Source organism: Homarus americanus, unplaced genomic scaffold (genome assembly GCF_018991925.1).
Source record: "Homarus americanus isolate GMGI-L3 unplaced genomic scaffold, GMGI_Hamer_2.0 scaffold41027, whole genome shotgun sequence".
In the NCBI taxonomy this organism is placed as follows: Eukaryota; Metazoa; Arthropoda; class Malacostraca; order Decapoda; family Nephropidae; genus Homarus; species Homarus americanus.
The window spans coordinates 6,245,789-6,260,314 of record NW_024745073.1 but is presented as its reverse complement, the minus strand read 5'-3'; the positions used below and the strand labels follow the sequence as shown (position 1 = coordinate 6,260,314).

Here is a 14,526-nt window from a genome sequence, read left to right as displayed (position 1 = left end):
CCTCGCCACTGCTGCCACAGGGAAGTTTATAGCGAGTCAATATATAGTTTTCCTAAAAAAAATTATTGTTTTATAATTTATAAAGGTTAAAAATTATTTTTGGAAAAGTTTTGATTTTTCTCGATTTACCCCCACGTGGGGGGGGACACGGCCAGTGGCACCTTAGCCAAGGGGCATAAAGGTTAAGATTACTCCACATCGTAACGCTTGGAGGAGCACCAAACGAAAAGGTGTTAATACTTTCGAGTTAGCCTGACTGCAAACCGAGGAAGACAAGTGCTAATGCCGGAAAAATGCTGCCACTGCCCCTCCCGCACTCGGTGTAGTCCTCCACATGTGCAACATCTGTGAACAACTCTGCCGGTCCTGTATTGGCCTCTTTAGTCACCTCAAAACTCACCAATGAAGGTGACATCCCTAATAACTCATATCATTGTATCATAACTGGACGATCGTCATACTCGATTCTGAGTGACGGCAAAGTAGTACAGTAGTAGTAGGGGTGGGAGGTAGAGCGGATGGAGGATGTACCGCTGCCCTCTGGCTCTGTGCCTTACATTTCCCCCAACTCTTCAATATTAATCAAAATATTCTCCATAGTAAGCGGCCATGATCCGCGTATTTACCCACTGTTTTAGTGGGAAAAAATCGCTGATTGGTTGTTAGCTATTCAGGCGCCGCACACTCTAACGCCTCGTCGAAGCGTTTGATTTTCCCTTTCAAGGTGTCATGCACTTGGCAGAAGAGTATGAGCCAACAGAATAACAGCATAGCTAATGCATTAGCTATTCGTGCATCTACAATTCTGTTCGTCATTTCTTACTCTTGATTTATTTTTTCATTATTTTTTTATTTAGGGTTATTATTATAAGGGAGGGATTTCTTTGATGTATTTTCTTATTAATTTATCCCATTGCTATTAACTTTTAAACTCTTCAACCTTTTTTCTTCTTTCCTTTTCTTATTTCATTAAGTATAGATAATAGTTATAGCTTAGTTATGTTACTTCATAGAGTTACTGTATTTCATAACTTCTGACCTGTGTATACAACTGTAATTCTGGTAGCAAACAATGAAAAAGAATGAAGGTAAAATACTGCAGGTAAATGATACTCCTAACATACAAATAAAATGGTTTATTAAAATTAAGTTATATTTTATGAATACAGCACAGTAATTTCAGTAACACCCAACTACAGGGGTCAACTCCCTGGCTTTACTCATTTTGTATTGTTAACTTAGGTACATTCTCCACTCAAACCATTACTGGGTGTACACTTACAAGAACACACAACACTATTATATAGCACAATTAATACAAGTGGCAATGATGTCATTTACAGCACCAACACTAATACTTTAACATCACCAGGATTAGTAGCTTCTCTTCACTACTGCGATACATTTTCCAACAAGCAAATTGGTGGTCAAGATATTCTTGCTGACTCCAAACACTCAGAACAATTCAGGCGTCTACATACATGGGTACTCGGATGAATAACACAGCCAAAACATAGCCCTACTGAGTGGTGGACTCATCCCTAACAATGATGGGGGCTAGCGGTGTTTGCTCGGCCTGAGAGATCATCAGGCTGGACAGTGAACGCGTCTGGGCAGTTGACTGGACCCCCAGGGTAGGTACAGGGAGTTCTGCTATAACGCGTGTTTTGATAACGCGAATGTGCTCTAACGCGATTTATGAATTCGGAACAATATTTGTATAACGCGAACGCTTGTTTGCTATAACGCGATTTTTGCTTACTATTTCTCCAATTTTGTGGTATTAACTGTGAATATGGTAAAGAAGAATATCTCCAAAAGGCGCTCTGATGATAGAATTCCCGGTGATTATCGTAAAAGAAAGGATATAACACTTGAAGAGAAGCTCAATGTTATCAACCTCAAAATCACCCTTCTCCCCCATCAAGTTACATTCATATTTTTTCAAGGTAAAGTGTTAAATTTACTGTATGATTTCATTATTAGATATGAATGTAACATTTATTTAGACTGTGCTATCCTTTGTGTTAGGCTAAATACAAAATTTTTTCGATTTCGAGTAATCTGCACCTAACCCTATTTTCTCCATAAGCCCTGTTATTTCTATTACGCGATTTTCTATAACACGATATTTTACAAGAACACAATTATCGCGTTATAGCAGAACTACCTGTAGTTACCGTATATACCCGTGTATAGCACGAGTTCTTAAGACCAAATTTTTGGGCAAAAAGTTGGGGGTCGACCTCTATACGGGTAATAGTTTCGTTAGGTTGAAAAAAATTTACCAGTAACTACCAGTAAACAATGGAAACGATGCACCAACGCACCACCCGCTGTGAGTGTCGGTACAGTTGCCAGGGCAGATCTCTTGCGTCATCATAGCAAGCCCAAAGTAGCCAAATGCATGGTATGGTATGCACAGGAGTATGTAAAACATAAAGTATTCATTTTTAAAAGTGTATTTATAGATACATAAATTTTTGTTAATTAAATTTGAAACATCAATATGATGTGAGTCAGGTCATCTACACACAGTTGCCAGTTTCAAAATTTTCCTTTTAAAATTTTAAGTTACCGAGTATTTCTTTTCCCAAATCGTTTTACAATACTGTAGGTAAAACAGTATACTATTGTGCAAACCCCACAGAAAAAAAATTAACAAATGGAGACACCAAAAATGTAAAAAAAAAAAATGCTGTCTGACTTGCAACACTGTTGGTAGGGTCAGGTGGTTCTAACGGTACCTGCCAGGACCCGGTAATCAAATTTATAACAATATCTAACCTCAATTACTGTAGTTTATCTGATGTAGGCAATATGAAGTAAAAAATACCAGTTAAAGTGAGAAATTGGAAGAGAATAAACAAGAAAGATGTTGGGCTATTTTTGGTAGGGCTGAGGGAGAGAGTACCAGCTGTTTGGTCTTTTTTGGCGGGAGAGTCACGCAAATATCCGTACTAGTATTTGTTTGGTGTCTTCTGTATTTTTAAAAATGAATACTTCTAAATTAAAAGTACCGTAACATTGTATTATATAAAAACTTGTCATATTTCTGGAAAATAAGAAGCAAGAAAATAAGAATACACCGGTAAACACAATTTCAACGTACGCTAAAATTAAAAGCTGCTTAAGAAGGGCCGATGCAAACACAAAGCCTCCACGACCAGGGCTCTGCCGTATCAGCTAGACGGTACACGTGTTTTTCGAATCGTTTTCAGTTAAAAAACTTTTACATCACAAGTGAATTAGGATAGAATATTATTGTAATATAACAGTTTTTAACTGAAAACCATTCAAAAGGCGATTACGGTAACATCTTGTGAACGAAAGAAAGCGAGTCATTGTTTTTGTCACGATTTTATCCCACTTTCCACTATAATACGTACGTCATTTCAGCAAAAATATTACATTTCCATATTCTCAGAAATAAATAGTAGTTTTGCTGAAACGTGATGTATTTCAATGTAAATTAGGATAAACTACATGCAGAAAACAAAAGACTTTACCTAACCTTCCGATGTTCAAGATATGTTACTCGTATTTTTAATAGTTTTCGGTTAAAATACTGTTATATTAGTGATATTCTATTCATACTGTGGTTGATATAATACCTTCACGGAAATGTAATATTTTTTGCTGAAATGACATACGTATTACAGTGGAAAGTGGGATAAAATTGTGATGAAAACAATGACTTTCGCTTTGTTTCGTTCAAAAGATGTTACCGTAATCACTTTTCGAATGGTTTAGTTAAAAAACTGTTGTATTGTATTACAATAATATCCTAATTGACTTGAATAAATATTACGATACCATATTTCTGAATATTTTCATTAAAATCCATCAAAATCATTTTCCTTGTCATCGTCTGCAGCACCAAACAGCTTCTCCCAGTCCTCTCCTTGAACAGGGCTAGAGGGAACGTGTTTTTCGAATCGTTTTCAGTTAAAAAACTATTACATCACACGTATATTTTACCTAAACTGTGCCTGAATGAATATATTCTCGGAAATAAATAGTAGTTTTGCTGAAACGTGATGTATTTCAATGTAAAATAGGATAAAATACATGACGAAAACAAAAGACTTCACCTAAGCTTCCGATGTTCTTGAGATTGTAGTGGAATTCTCCCCTACAAACGCTGTTTGTCGCTGTCTAGCCGACCTCACCAATTCCCCAGTGTATGCCTCGTGGTCTAGGTCAACCAGCGCCGCCATACACCACGGAGCGGGGGTCAACTGCTAAGCCACGCCTACCCCCGCTATTTAAGACCTGACCTCGTGGTGATTTCAAATGTAAAATAGGATAAAATACATGACGAAAACAAAAGACTTCACCTAAGCTTCCGATGTTCTTGAGATTGTAGTGGAATTCTCCCCTACAAACGCTGTTTGTCGCTGTCTAGCCGACCTCACCAATTCCCCAGTGTATGCCTCGTGGTCTAGGTCAACCAGCGCCGCCATACACCACGGAGCGGGGGTCAACTGCTAAGCCACGCCTACCCCCGCTATTTAAGACCTGACCTCGTGGTGATCTCTCTCTCTACCTACAGCCACAGCCAGCAACACCTCCTCCTCTGCCGCTGCCTGGCGGCCCTCCCTCCTCCGCCTGCCTGGCGGTCCTCTCTCCCGCTGGCGAGCATGGCGACCCACAAGCTGTCCTTCTCTGAGCGTCCTCACCAACCAGCTCTCTCTACATCACGCTTGTAACCATGCTGCCTTCCCAGCACCAAGCTGCATTGTACATCCAATACAACATGTATATAGAGAGCACATCGTGAGTTTCCTTTCTCCATCCAATCCTGAGTGTGAACCAAATATCTTGAACCCCACAAGATGTTATTCGTTTTTTTAATAGTTTTCGGTTAAAATTCTGTTATATTACAATGATATTCTATTCATACTGTGCTTGATATACTACATTCACGGAAATGTAATATTTTTACCTGAAATTACGTACGTATTACAGTGTAAAGTGGGATAAAATCGTGACGAAAACAATGACTCGCTTTCTTTCGTTCAAAAGATGTTACCGTAATCGCTTTTCGAATGGTTTAGTTAAAAAACTGTTGTATTACAATAATATTCCCTCCTAATTGACTTGAATAAATACTTGAATGGAAATATACAATATTTTTGTTGAAACTACCTGCGTTTCAGTGTAAAGTGTCGTAATAATAAATGGTAAACAAGTTTATAGGACGTAGAGTTTTTCTGAAGGTTTTGTTGTTCCATTACCCTCAAAATCTTGGGTCGACCTATAAACGAGGAATATCATAAATTAACGATTTCTTGGTCATAAAATCGGGGTCGACCTATATACGAAGGGGGGTTATAGACGAGTATATACGGTAGTTAAACGAGGAGTATTAGGTTACACCCGTTAGATTCTCAGAGATACGTGGTGTGACAGTTCCCTTCAGGATAATTAATTTCGTAATTAACATCCTTACAACAATTTCACCATGAACATCATATTCTCTGATGTTCATTTGTGAAAAAGAGGTGACTTCAGCCTCAGTTAACAATTACTGGCATCTCTAGGGATGACGTCAATGATACCTCATTCTTACAGTGGATTCTACCCTGACTTATATTGACAATTTCTCTAACAGTGAATGCAATTGAAACTTTCAACATCAGTCACAAAGGATCTTGAACGCTTCATCTGTAATGAGACATCTCTAAGTTGATGCAAAGTAAGGGTGTTCTCTCACCAATTCAAATTTCATGAACACCCTGTGCGGTATTTTTGAATACCTAAGTCTCTCCGGTAATGCGACATAGAAAACGGAGGACTCTGGTCTCCTGAAGCGATTAGAGAGATCGAATGTTTCAACTAGGGGACTCAAAAAGTTTACAGGTTTTGTGGGCATGAGCATAACATTAATTATTAGATTTCATTAGACTAGCCATGTCACTGTGTCAGTGACATTATCGTTATGATTTTTTTTTTTATTAATTTTAATTATTATTATTATTGTTGTTATTATTAGTATTATTATTATTAGTAGTAGTAGTGGTAGTTGTATATTTTCGCCCTTGGGCCCTGAAAAGGAAAAGTAATCAGAGACGTGACCGATCGCCCAAACGGCTAACAAGCCGATCAGTGGCGAAGAGGATGAAAGTAAAAGTAAAAAGATATGGGTCAGTGACCAGTGCCTGGGTGGGCATGTAGTGGATTTCTCCCCTACAAACGCTGTTTGTCGCTGAGTAGCCGACCCCGCGAATTCCCCAGTGTATGCCTCGTGGTCTAGGTCAACCAGCGCCGCCCACGGAGCGGGGGTCAACTACTAAACGCCTACGACCTGAGTGACCTCTCTCTTCTCTACAGCCGCAGCCAGCAACACCACCTCTCGAGCTGGCGACCCACAAGTCCTCCTCTGAGCATCCTCACCAACCAGCTCTCTCTACATCACGCTTGAGCCACTTCCCAGCACCAAGCTGCATGTTCCAATACAACATGTATACAGAGAGCACATTGTGAGTTTCCTTTCTCCATCCCATCCTGAGTGTGAACACCAAACAACCCACACCCCACAGGCGGTTCGACTAATTACCCAAATGTACCCAAATGTAGCCGCGATGAATTCAAATAATGGTCCTACATTAATAAATCAGACTGCCAATCACTTCTCGACTAGTATTTAGTGTCACAAAGTAAAACAAAAATTGGTAAACTTAATTTAATCTGAGTTAATAATCGCGTGCATGTTGAGGGAGATAATTACCCAAATTAGCCGCAAGAAGTCAAATAGCCGTAAATGGGGCTGTGAATCACTTCTCGATTATTATTTGGTGTCATAAAGTCACAAAAAATTGGTAAACTTAATTTAATCTGAGTTGTGTTGTGTTAGGTTAGGTTAGGTACATGCACTCGATCTATTAACTCAGATTAAATTAAGTTTACCAATTTTTTGTGACTTCGTGACACCAAATACCAGTCGAGAAGTGATTGGCTGTCCGATTTATTCATGTAGGACCATTATTTGACTTCATTGTGGCTACATTTGGGTAATTAGTCGGACCCCCCCACCGGCACTGGGGCAGGAGGGGGGCAGCAACGAATTTTTACTCCTTGAAGAAATATTGACAATCCATTTTCGTTTGTTATGTAATAATACCTAGCTGAAAATATAATCTTAATTAACTTTACTTTATATGTTTTACTTAAATGAGTAAAACTAATGGTAATGTTCTGATATTTTAACTCTGGGAGTTAAAATTTGTTTAACATTTCTAAATATCAAAACTTATTTCATTAACATCCTCTTTTTAGAAAAAATATAGTATTTTAATTCTGGAATTTGACATCATAAAAACAAAATAAATGTAGGTTTACATATATGATCACAAACACTGAGTGACCGTCTGACGGTGTGTGTGTGTTAATAAACAAGGGACGGGGTGAGGGTGTGGTTAATGGCAACTGGCTGCTCTTTTATTATTCCTGAACGTTCTTGACATCAACACACAGCTTAGTTGCGAGTTATGAGAGATAACAAAATACTTGAAGATGAAATATTTTAATGTCGCTCCCTCACTGCATTAGAGGACTATGACTTGCAGGCCACCAAACCAATAGCTTAACGGCCTCTTCCCCATGGCATATATAAATCATTTGCGAAGGAAACGTCATAGATTTAATGGGTGGCAACTTATACAATAATACAAAGACATTCCAGTTTGAATAACCAGATGAGGAACTGTGAGTACTCTACAATATTCCATTGATATAACAGTAGATTATTGTTACATCTCGGGTTAGATTTAAATTGTGTATTTGAATCTTGATGAACTTTTTCTTTTTCAGGTATACAGTATACTGTACAAGTGTTGTAATTCACAAATTGTTCCCACCTCAGAATGGCAGAAGGAGCAGAAGTTGTAGAGGATTTTTATGGGGTTTATTTATTGTACTGTATCAACCCACAGTACCATGGCCGTACATATATTGGCTATACTGTGAATCCCAACCGGCGCATCAGGCAACATAACCGAGGAGTCAGGGCTGGAGGAGCTCACAGGACTAATAATAGAGGCCCATGGTAAATAAATCTTTAAGTTGTTTTTAATCTCGTACAGCTTACTGAAGGACAGATCAGTATAGTCAGTACTCTTCTTTTTTAATCACACACAAAAAAGATCACTGAATATTAGACTTATTTGCTCCGAAGATTAACCACCCTAATGCTAACCTAACATAACATAACATAACATAACATAACATAACATAACATAACATAACATAACATAACATAACATAACATAATCTACCCTAACTTAACAGGTAGCATTAGGTAAGTATTTTCATGAATGTTCACCAGGGTCACTGAGTTTTTTCTTTCAATGTTACGTGGGGTTGTAGGAGGTACAGTAACAGGTAGCATGTAATTGCAGAAGTTTGAAAATTTTAATTGGTACTAACCTTTGTGAAAATGCTTGATGTCTTTTCAGGGAAATGGTGCTGATTGTTCATGGATTTCCCAATGATATTTCAGCTCTTCGTGTAAGTACAGCATGTAGCTCTTTTTTTTTTTTTGGTATACAGTAGCTATGATACAGTAAATTCATAGTTCATTAACTACAAAAGAGGAGTGATGGTCATATATTAATATTATATTTGTGCATTTTAATAACTTACATTATATTTATGGAATTTGATGGAGGCATCTACATCACTCACATACAAATATCTCTATTTATTAGTTACAGAACTGTACTAGATTATGATTTCTATTTGGACTGTCTTATGCCTGCTCTTTACTTTTTAACTTAGTGGGAATAATTATTCCTTGTACAGTACTGTACAGTATTCATGAATTTATCGAGTATTCTAATTAGTGACAAACTGTAGCAGAGCACCTCACAACTGGATATTTTTAGTGTATGATACAGTACTGTATGTATACTGTACAGGTACAGTATATGTTTTAATATTGCAATACACTGTATATTGTCTATAAATTTTTCAGTTTGAATGGGCTTGGCAGCATCCTGAAAGAAGCCGTCGCCTTCGAGATGTGGCTCGGAAAAAAGCTAGAGAACAAAAATATGATTTTTGTCTTCGTGTTGTAGCGCACATGCTACGCACAAAACCATGGTCCCGCCTGCCACTTACTATCAGATGGGTGAAGCAACAATATATGAAGGACTTTCCTGTAAGTTATGTAGGACATGGAAAGTGTTAAAGTAGTATCTATTGTATTTATTTTAATCCAGATAAGTGGAATTAATTTTAGTTTTGTTTAATTATTACTGAATACATGGGTTAATTCTCACTGTAACATTGTGGCTGTCTGTTTATGTGATATAATAGTGCAGTACAGTATAAAAGAGTAAAGATGTGCTTTTTTACAGACTTTATATGAATGCCGTGGGTTTTATTATTATTACTTTACTGCATTATGATTATTATTCACACAAGCCTTTTGCCTCTGATGCAGGGTGGACAAAACCACAAATTTATTCTTATTTCACTCGCCTTTATCGTTTCACTCTAGTATCATACATAAAGGTAATTCCAGATGTGCACATAATAGCCATAGGATATTTAAGTAACATGGTACGACAGGTATTACACTCTAAGACAAATTTGAGAGGATGGTAATTTAGTAACAAGAAGAGTCACTGTGAACTTGTACCTGTACTACCAATGAAGCAAACAGCTCTAGCCAAAGGACTACAGTACTACCTATCAGTCAATATGGGCTATTGCTGGACTAACCATAACTTAGAGTTAATCAAGTCTGACATAGCATTGGACAAATATTACTGCTACTGAGAATATATATATATATATATATATATATATATATATATATATATATATATATATATATATATATATATATATATATATATATATATATATATATATATATATATATATATATATATATATATATATATATATATATATATATATATATATATATATATATATATATATATATATATATATATATATATATATATATATATATATATATATATATATATATATATATATATATATATATATATATATATATATATATATATATATATATATATATATATATATATATATATATATATATATATATATATATATATATATATAAGCCAACAGGCAAAACCAGTGGACATGGCTAAGTACAATACAGTAAACAGAAGGTGACTGAGTGTTGTGCTGTACTAGCTCATGCTATACATTATACTTTTATCATTTGATACAGACACAACTAAATGATTTCTTGTATCATTATTGACCATGACCTGAGGAAGTACTATTTCACATGAGTTGAAACTATTTAAAATTGTATTTTTACTTTTAAGGCAGGAATGGAGCCACCAGTTCACATGCCTATTGCTTATGGTCCAGTAAAGCCGGCTAAATTTACAGCATCAAGTGGAAAGACTGATGTATCAGACCAGAATGATGTTGAGTGTGTTATCTGTGAAGACACTGCTAAACACACTGATATAATGAGGTAAGTCATCTACAGTATTTTTATGAATATGCTGTTGCATTTTAATTTTGATGTGCATTATTTTTATTGTTTAACACCAATGTACTGTACACTTGGTAAAAAATTATCGTATAGGTGGGGTCTGATGATTTTCCAACTGAATATTCCCGTTGTCTCGTGTGGGTTGGTGGGCCTGAATGTGAGACATTTCGTACTTAATTTGGTAGGCCGAAATTAGCTATTTTATTGACAATACAGGGGTATTGAATTATTTTGTTACAATATGACTGGAGAATGTCAATATATTCCAGATAAGTTAAACTGCATGTTATATTAAATGTTCCACACACCATTCTTTATTACCATTGGAAAATATACCATGTTGTTCCGAAACATCTGAATAGCTCCACAGTTCATGTAACATACACATTCTTTATGTAAGATATCAGGAAATGTTGGTAGCACTAATTACATAAATCACAATATTAGGCTGCTACAACACCTCTCACAATGTGTATTCGACATGGAGAAATGAGGCATAGCGTTCCGATCAAGTTTCAAATTGTGTTAATGTGGCGGTATTATCACTGATTTGTTTCAGAGTGCCGATCACGTGTTTCGAGCACTTGTGACCGAACCCATAAAGGGTCTTTTTGAAAACTTCGTGTGTAGTGTCAGTTTGTTTCGCGCAGGAATTGTAATGGTAGTTTTTTTACCGAGTGTACAGTATATGTGTATACACGTGTGTGTTGCACATATCAATCAACTCATCAGACTTAAAGCTATCCAGTAAATCCTTAGAACAGTCTGGATTTTTTTCCTTGCTTCTGTAGCAACACAAAGCCAGGGGCAGATTGGGGAGGGACCTGCGGTCTGGACCCCACTTTTCATCAGAAAATTCCAATACTTTTTCTTTATTGCAGTATTGTACTCAGGAGTTTTTGTATAGTAAAAAGTAATTACTATTGACCTAAGAATATCTCCTAATATTAAGTGTACATGGCTTCAAAATGCCTATGATATTGGTCAGATTTCCAAAAAATTTCTGGGGAGCTTACAGCACTCCCCCCCCCCGACCAAAAAATAAAAAAATCCTAGCTGAGTGGGCTCTCTGTGCTTGCCATGTTCCCCCACCCACAACTTCTTGGACTTACCCTTGATATTCCTGGATCTGCCCCTAATGAACGGAAGATCAAATTAGTTGACTTACTTTAGGGCAACACTTAATATGCTGTTCATAAACAACATTGCCATTAACATTTATGGTCCAACACTTGACATGGAATATTGTTTGAAATATTGTATTTCATTTTTACTCTTCAGATGTCTGTCTTCATCTTGTCAACTGGTTGCTCACATCAGATGCCTTGCAAGCCACATGTTGCAAGAAGAGTCACCCGGGCAGATACTCCCCATAGAAGGTTCTTGTCCAGTTTGTGGCATCACAATACTATGGGGAGATCTGGTAAGGCTGAAGCGTGGTTGCTATCAGCTACCAGAAGAAGAGGAAGATGACCATTGGGCTGAATCTCTATCTCAAATTCCTTGAAATTTGTAAATTTGTGCCATGTTGCTGTTGGCAAACTGTATACTTTGGAGCACCTGTCCATACAACCTTGTTAAAACTTGTAACTGAACTTATTGAATTTCTTGTCAATTTTGGCTGCTTGAACATTCATACAAAGTTTCATCAAAATTAAATTTGATATAGAAAACACTTTGTGGCTTGTACTAATGTACTCTATGTCTACAGACACAAAGATCCAGATAACACAGGACTCATTCTCATTACAGTACTTCATAATGACAGACAAAAAGTACTTTTTAACTTGTTAAGTTATACGTACCATATTTTCATATTTATAACAGATGGCTTAAGTGAGAGCATTCTTTAGTCTGTGTCAATGCTTGCAATTGAGGACTTGGGTCATTTTGTAGCAAGGCTGTTGCTTCGTAGACAGACGGACACATTTCTTCAGTATTTAATCTATCGTATGTATTTTATGATATTTTAAGCTATAATAACCTTTATGTTGATTTCCACATTTGGGGAAGCAAAAATTAGCATGTGAAATGCACTAATTATAAATATAAAGAAAACACAAATTCTGTGACATTAACTCCTCCTCACCATGTGATGTCAAGCAGCGCTGTGGAGGAGATCACTGAAATTTTTTAATCTCTTTTTTTTTGTATTATTTTATTCTCATCAAGATATTTATGTTACCAGAGCTCTTCACGTGTTAATTTTTGCTTCTTCAAGTGTGGAAATTATCAGAGATCAACTGAGAAAAGTTATTATCATTTTAAATATCATAATATAAATATGATGGATTAAATACTATACTAAAAAACTTCTGCATAGTGATTCTTCAGTGTCTGTCTGCTACAAACTGACCCTAGGCTTCAGTTAGAGTTTACAGATTATGGACTCTCAATCATGATTCATTTCTGGGACCAAGTAAGGTCTAAGGATGGTGTAGCATTCCTCTGTTGTAGTATGTGATGAACTGAACACCAGCCAAATCTGTGCCCTGGGCAGGTAATCTTTCATGCTTGGGGCTGCCATCCCACAAATGACATATAATGTTTTTATCTATTTTTTACTGCGATAATATAATAATTCCTTTCATTGGTTGCATGTTTTTAGTAATTTTAGAATAAGCTGTGAGAATTATAAACTCTTGGAATCTACCAGATTGTATTGTGATGGCACCGACTGTGAGTTCTTTCAAGACCAGACTAGACTGACACTGGCACAGGTACAGATACATTCAGCAGCCGGTACATGTGCAACACTTACCAACAGAGCGTAACAGAGATATGAGCAGCTGCCCAAGTGGTTAACGAGCTGATCACTGGCAAATAGGATAAAAGTACAGTTACCTATAAAATATAAAGCATGAATCACGGTAACTTAGTCATTAAGCTCTACCAAGCATCTGAGTAACTTGACTCTAGAGTCTAGAACTTCCAGGTGTGAATATGATGTGCAGTACCATCTGTGATACTGCCGTTTGATTTTAGAATATTTATTTTAGATTTTATTGGATTTTTGCAACAACAAAAATAATGTCACTGCAGTACAGTATCAATTATTTATCCAGTGGCTATCAAAGTTTTCATAATTGACTTAGAATTAGATGATATTTAGCATTTGCGAAGGCAAGTATTGCACAGTACAGTTCTGTATTGTATTCATAACAACATAATGTAATGTGTTTTATTCAAAATTAATTATGTATTTCTGTCAATAAAATATGAGTAAAGGAACATTAGTGAATAATAAGCCCATGAAACAAATTACTAGTACAATAATTATAATAATTTTTTTGTATTTCTCAAATTTCCATTGAATCACCACAATATTTATACAGTATGTTTTTAGATTTTCCACCATGTCTGAAGTTGGTAGTAACACATAGTCACTTGTTCCATCGTGTGAACAAGCAGGGTTTTGTGGGCTTTGTTTTCACTAGCGTAGCTAGGGGGGGGCGGGGGGGGCGGTCCGCCCCGGGCGGCACTTTTGGGTCTGCTCATCACCCATATCTGCAGCTACTGGAGACGTTAATCCATCCCTTTGTATCGGCGGCAAGTTAATCCTTGTCGTGTCTGACCTAACACCTGACCCACATCATCACGGCCACGTCATGAGCTACACCCTTGCTATGCGCCCCCCCCCCGCCACACACACAACCTGTAACCTGTTGAGGATTAAGGAAACTTATAAAGTTTAAGTATGTTTGATGTGTATTTAAAGCATACTATATTTGAGTATGTGAAAGTACAGTAATATTATAATGGTACACAAACTATTTAATATATATATATATATATATATATATATATATATATATATATATATATATATATATATATATATATATATATATATATATATATATATATATATATATATATATTTCATTAGCCCAATAAAGCACGCGATTTCTACATAATCAACACCTCAGATTCGGAACCCATTAGAGGTTCACGTGCCATAAGCTCGCTGAACAGGCTTTGTGTGAAATATAACAAAGTCTAGGACTGCTTTTTAGTATCCTGGTGGT

General features: G+C 36.4%; 1 protein-coding gene across 2 annotated transcripts; it reads left to right on the top strand.

The window, feature by feature from the left end:
* The first annotated feature begins 7,373 nt into the window (after positions 1-7,373).
* Positions 7,374-13,729, top strand: LOC121878388 (structure-specific endonuclease subunit slx1-like). 2 transcript variants are annotated; one of them, XM_042384593.1, is made up of 6 exons: positions 7,374-7,710; positions 7,868-8,050; positions 8,460-8,511; positions 8,978-9,163; positions 10,323-10,477; positions 11,780-13,729. In XM_042384593.1, the coding sequence occupies exons 2-6, from the start codon at positions 7,869-7,871 to the stop codon at positions 12,003-12,005; spliced, it is 801 nt and encodes a 266-aa protein (XP_042240527.1). In that variant the 5' UTR covers positions 7,374-7,710; position 7,868; the 3' UTR covers positions 12,006-13,729. The 2 variants fall into 2 exon arrangements, with proteins under 2 accessions (XP_042240527.1, XP_042240528.1); XM_042384594.1 differs by having other exon boundaries at positions 7,816-8,050.
* Positions 13,730-14,526: the final 797 nt, after the last annotated feature.

Bases quoted from the DNA above. Each gene is read 5' to 3' on its own strand.
- LOC121878388 (XM_042384593.1), top strand. From the start codon at position 7,869: ATGGCAGAAGGAGCAGAAGTTGTAGAGGATTTTTATGGGGTTTATTTA. The intron at 8,051-8,459 runs GTAAATAAATCT...ATGTCTTTTCAG, and splicing joins ACTAATAATAGAGGCCCATG to GGAAATGGTGCTGATTGTTC. The intron at 8,512-8,977 runs GTAAGTACAGCA...TAAATTTTTCAG, and splicing joins ATGATATTTCAGCTCTTCGT to TTTGAATGGGCTTGGCAGCA.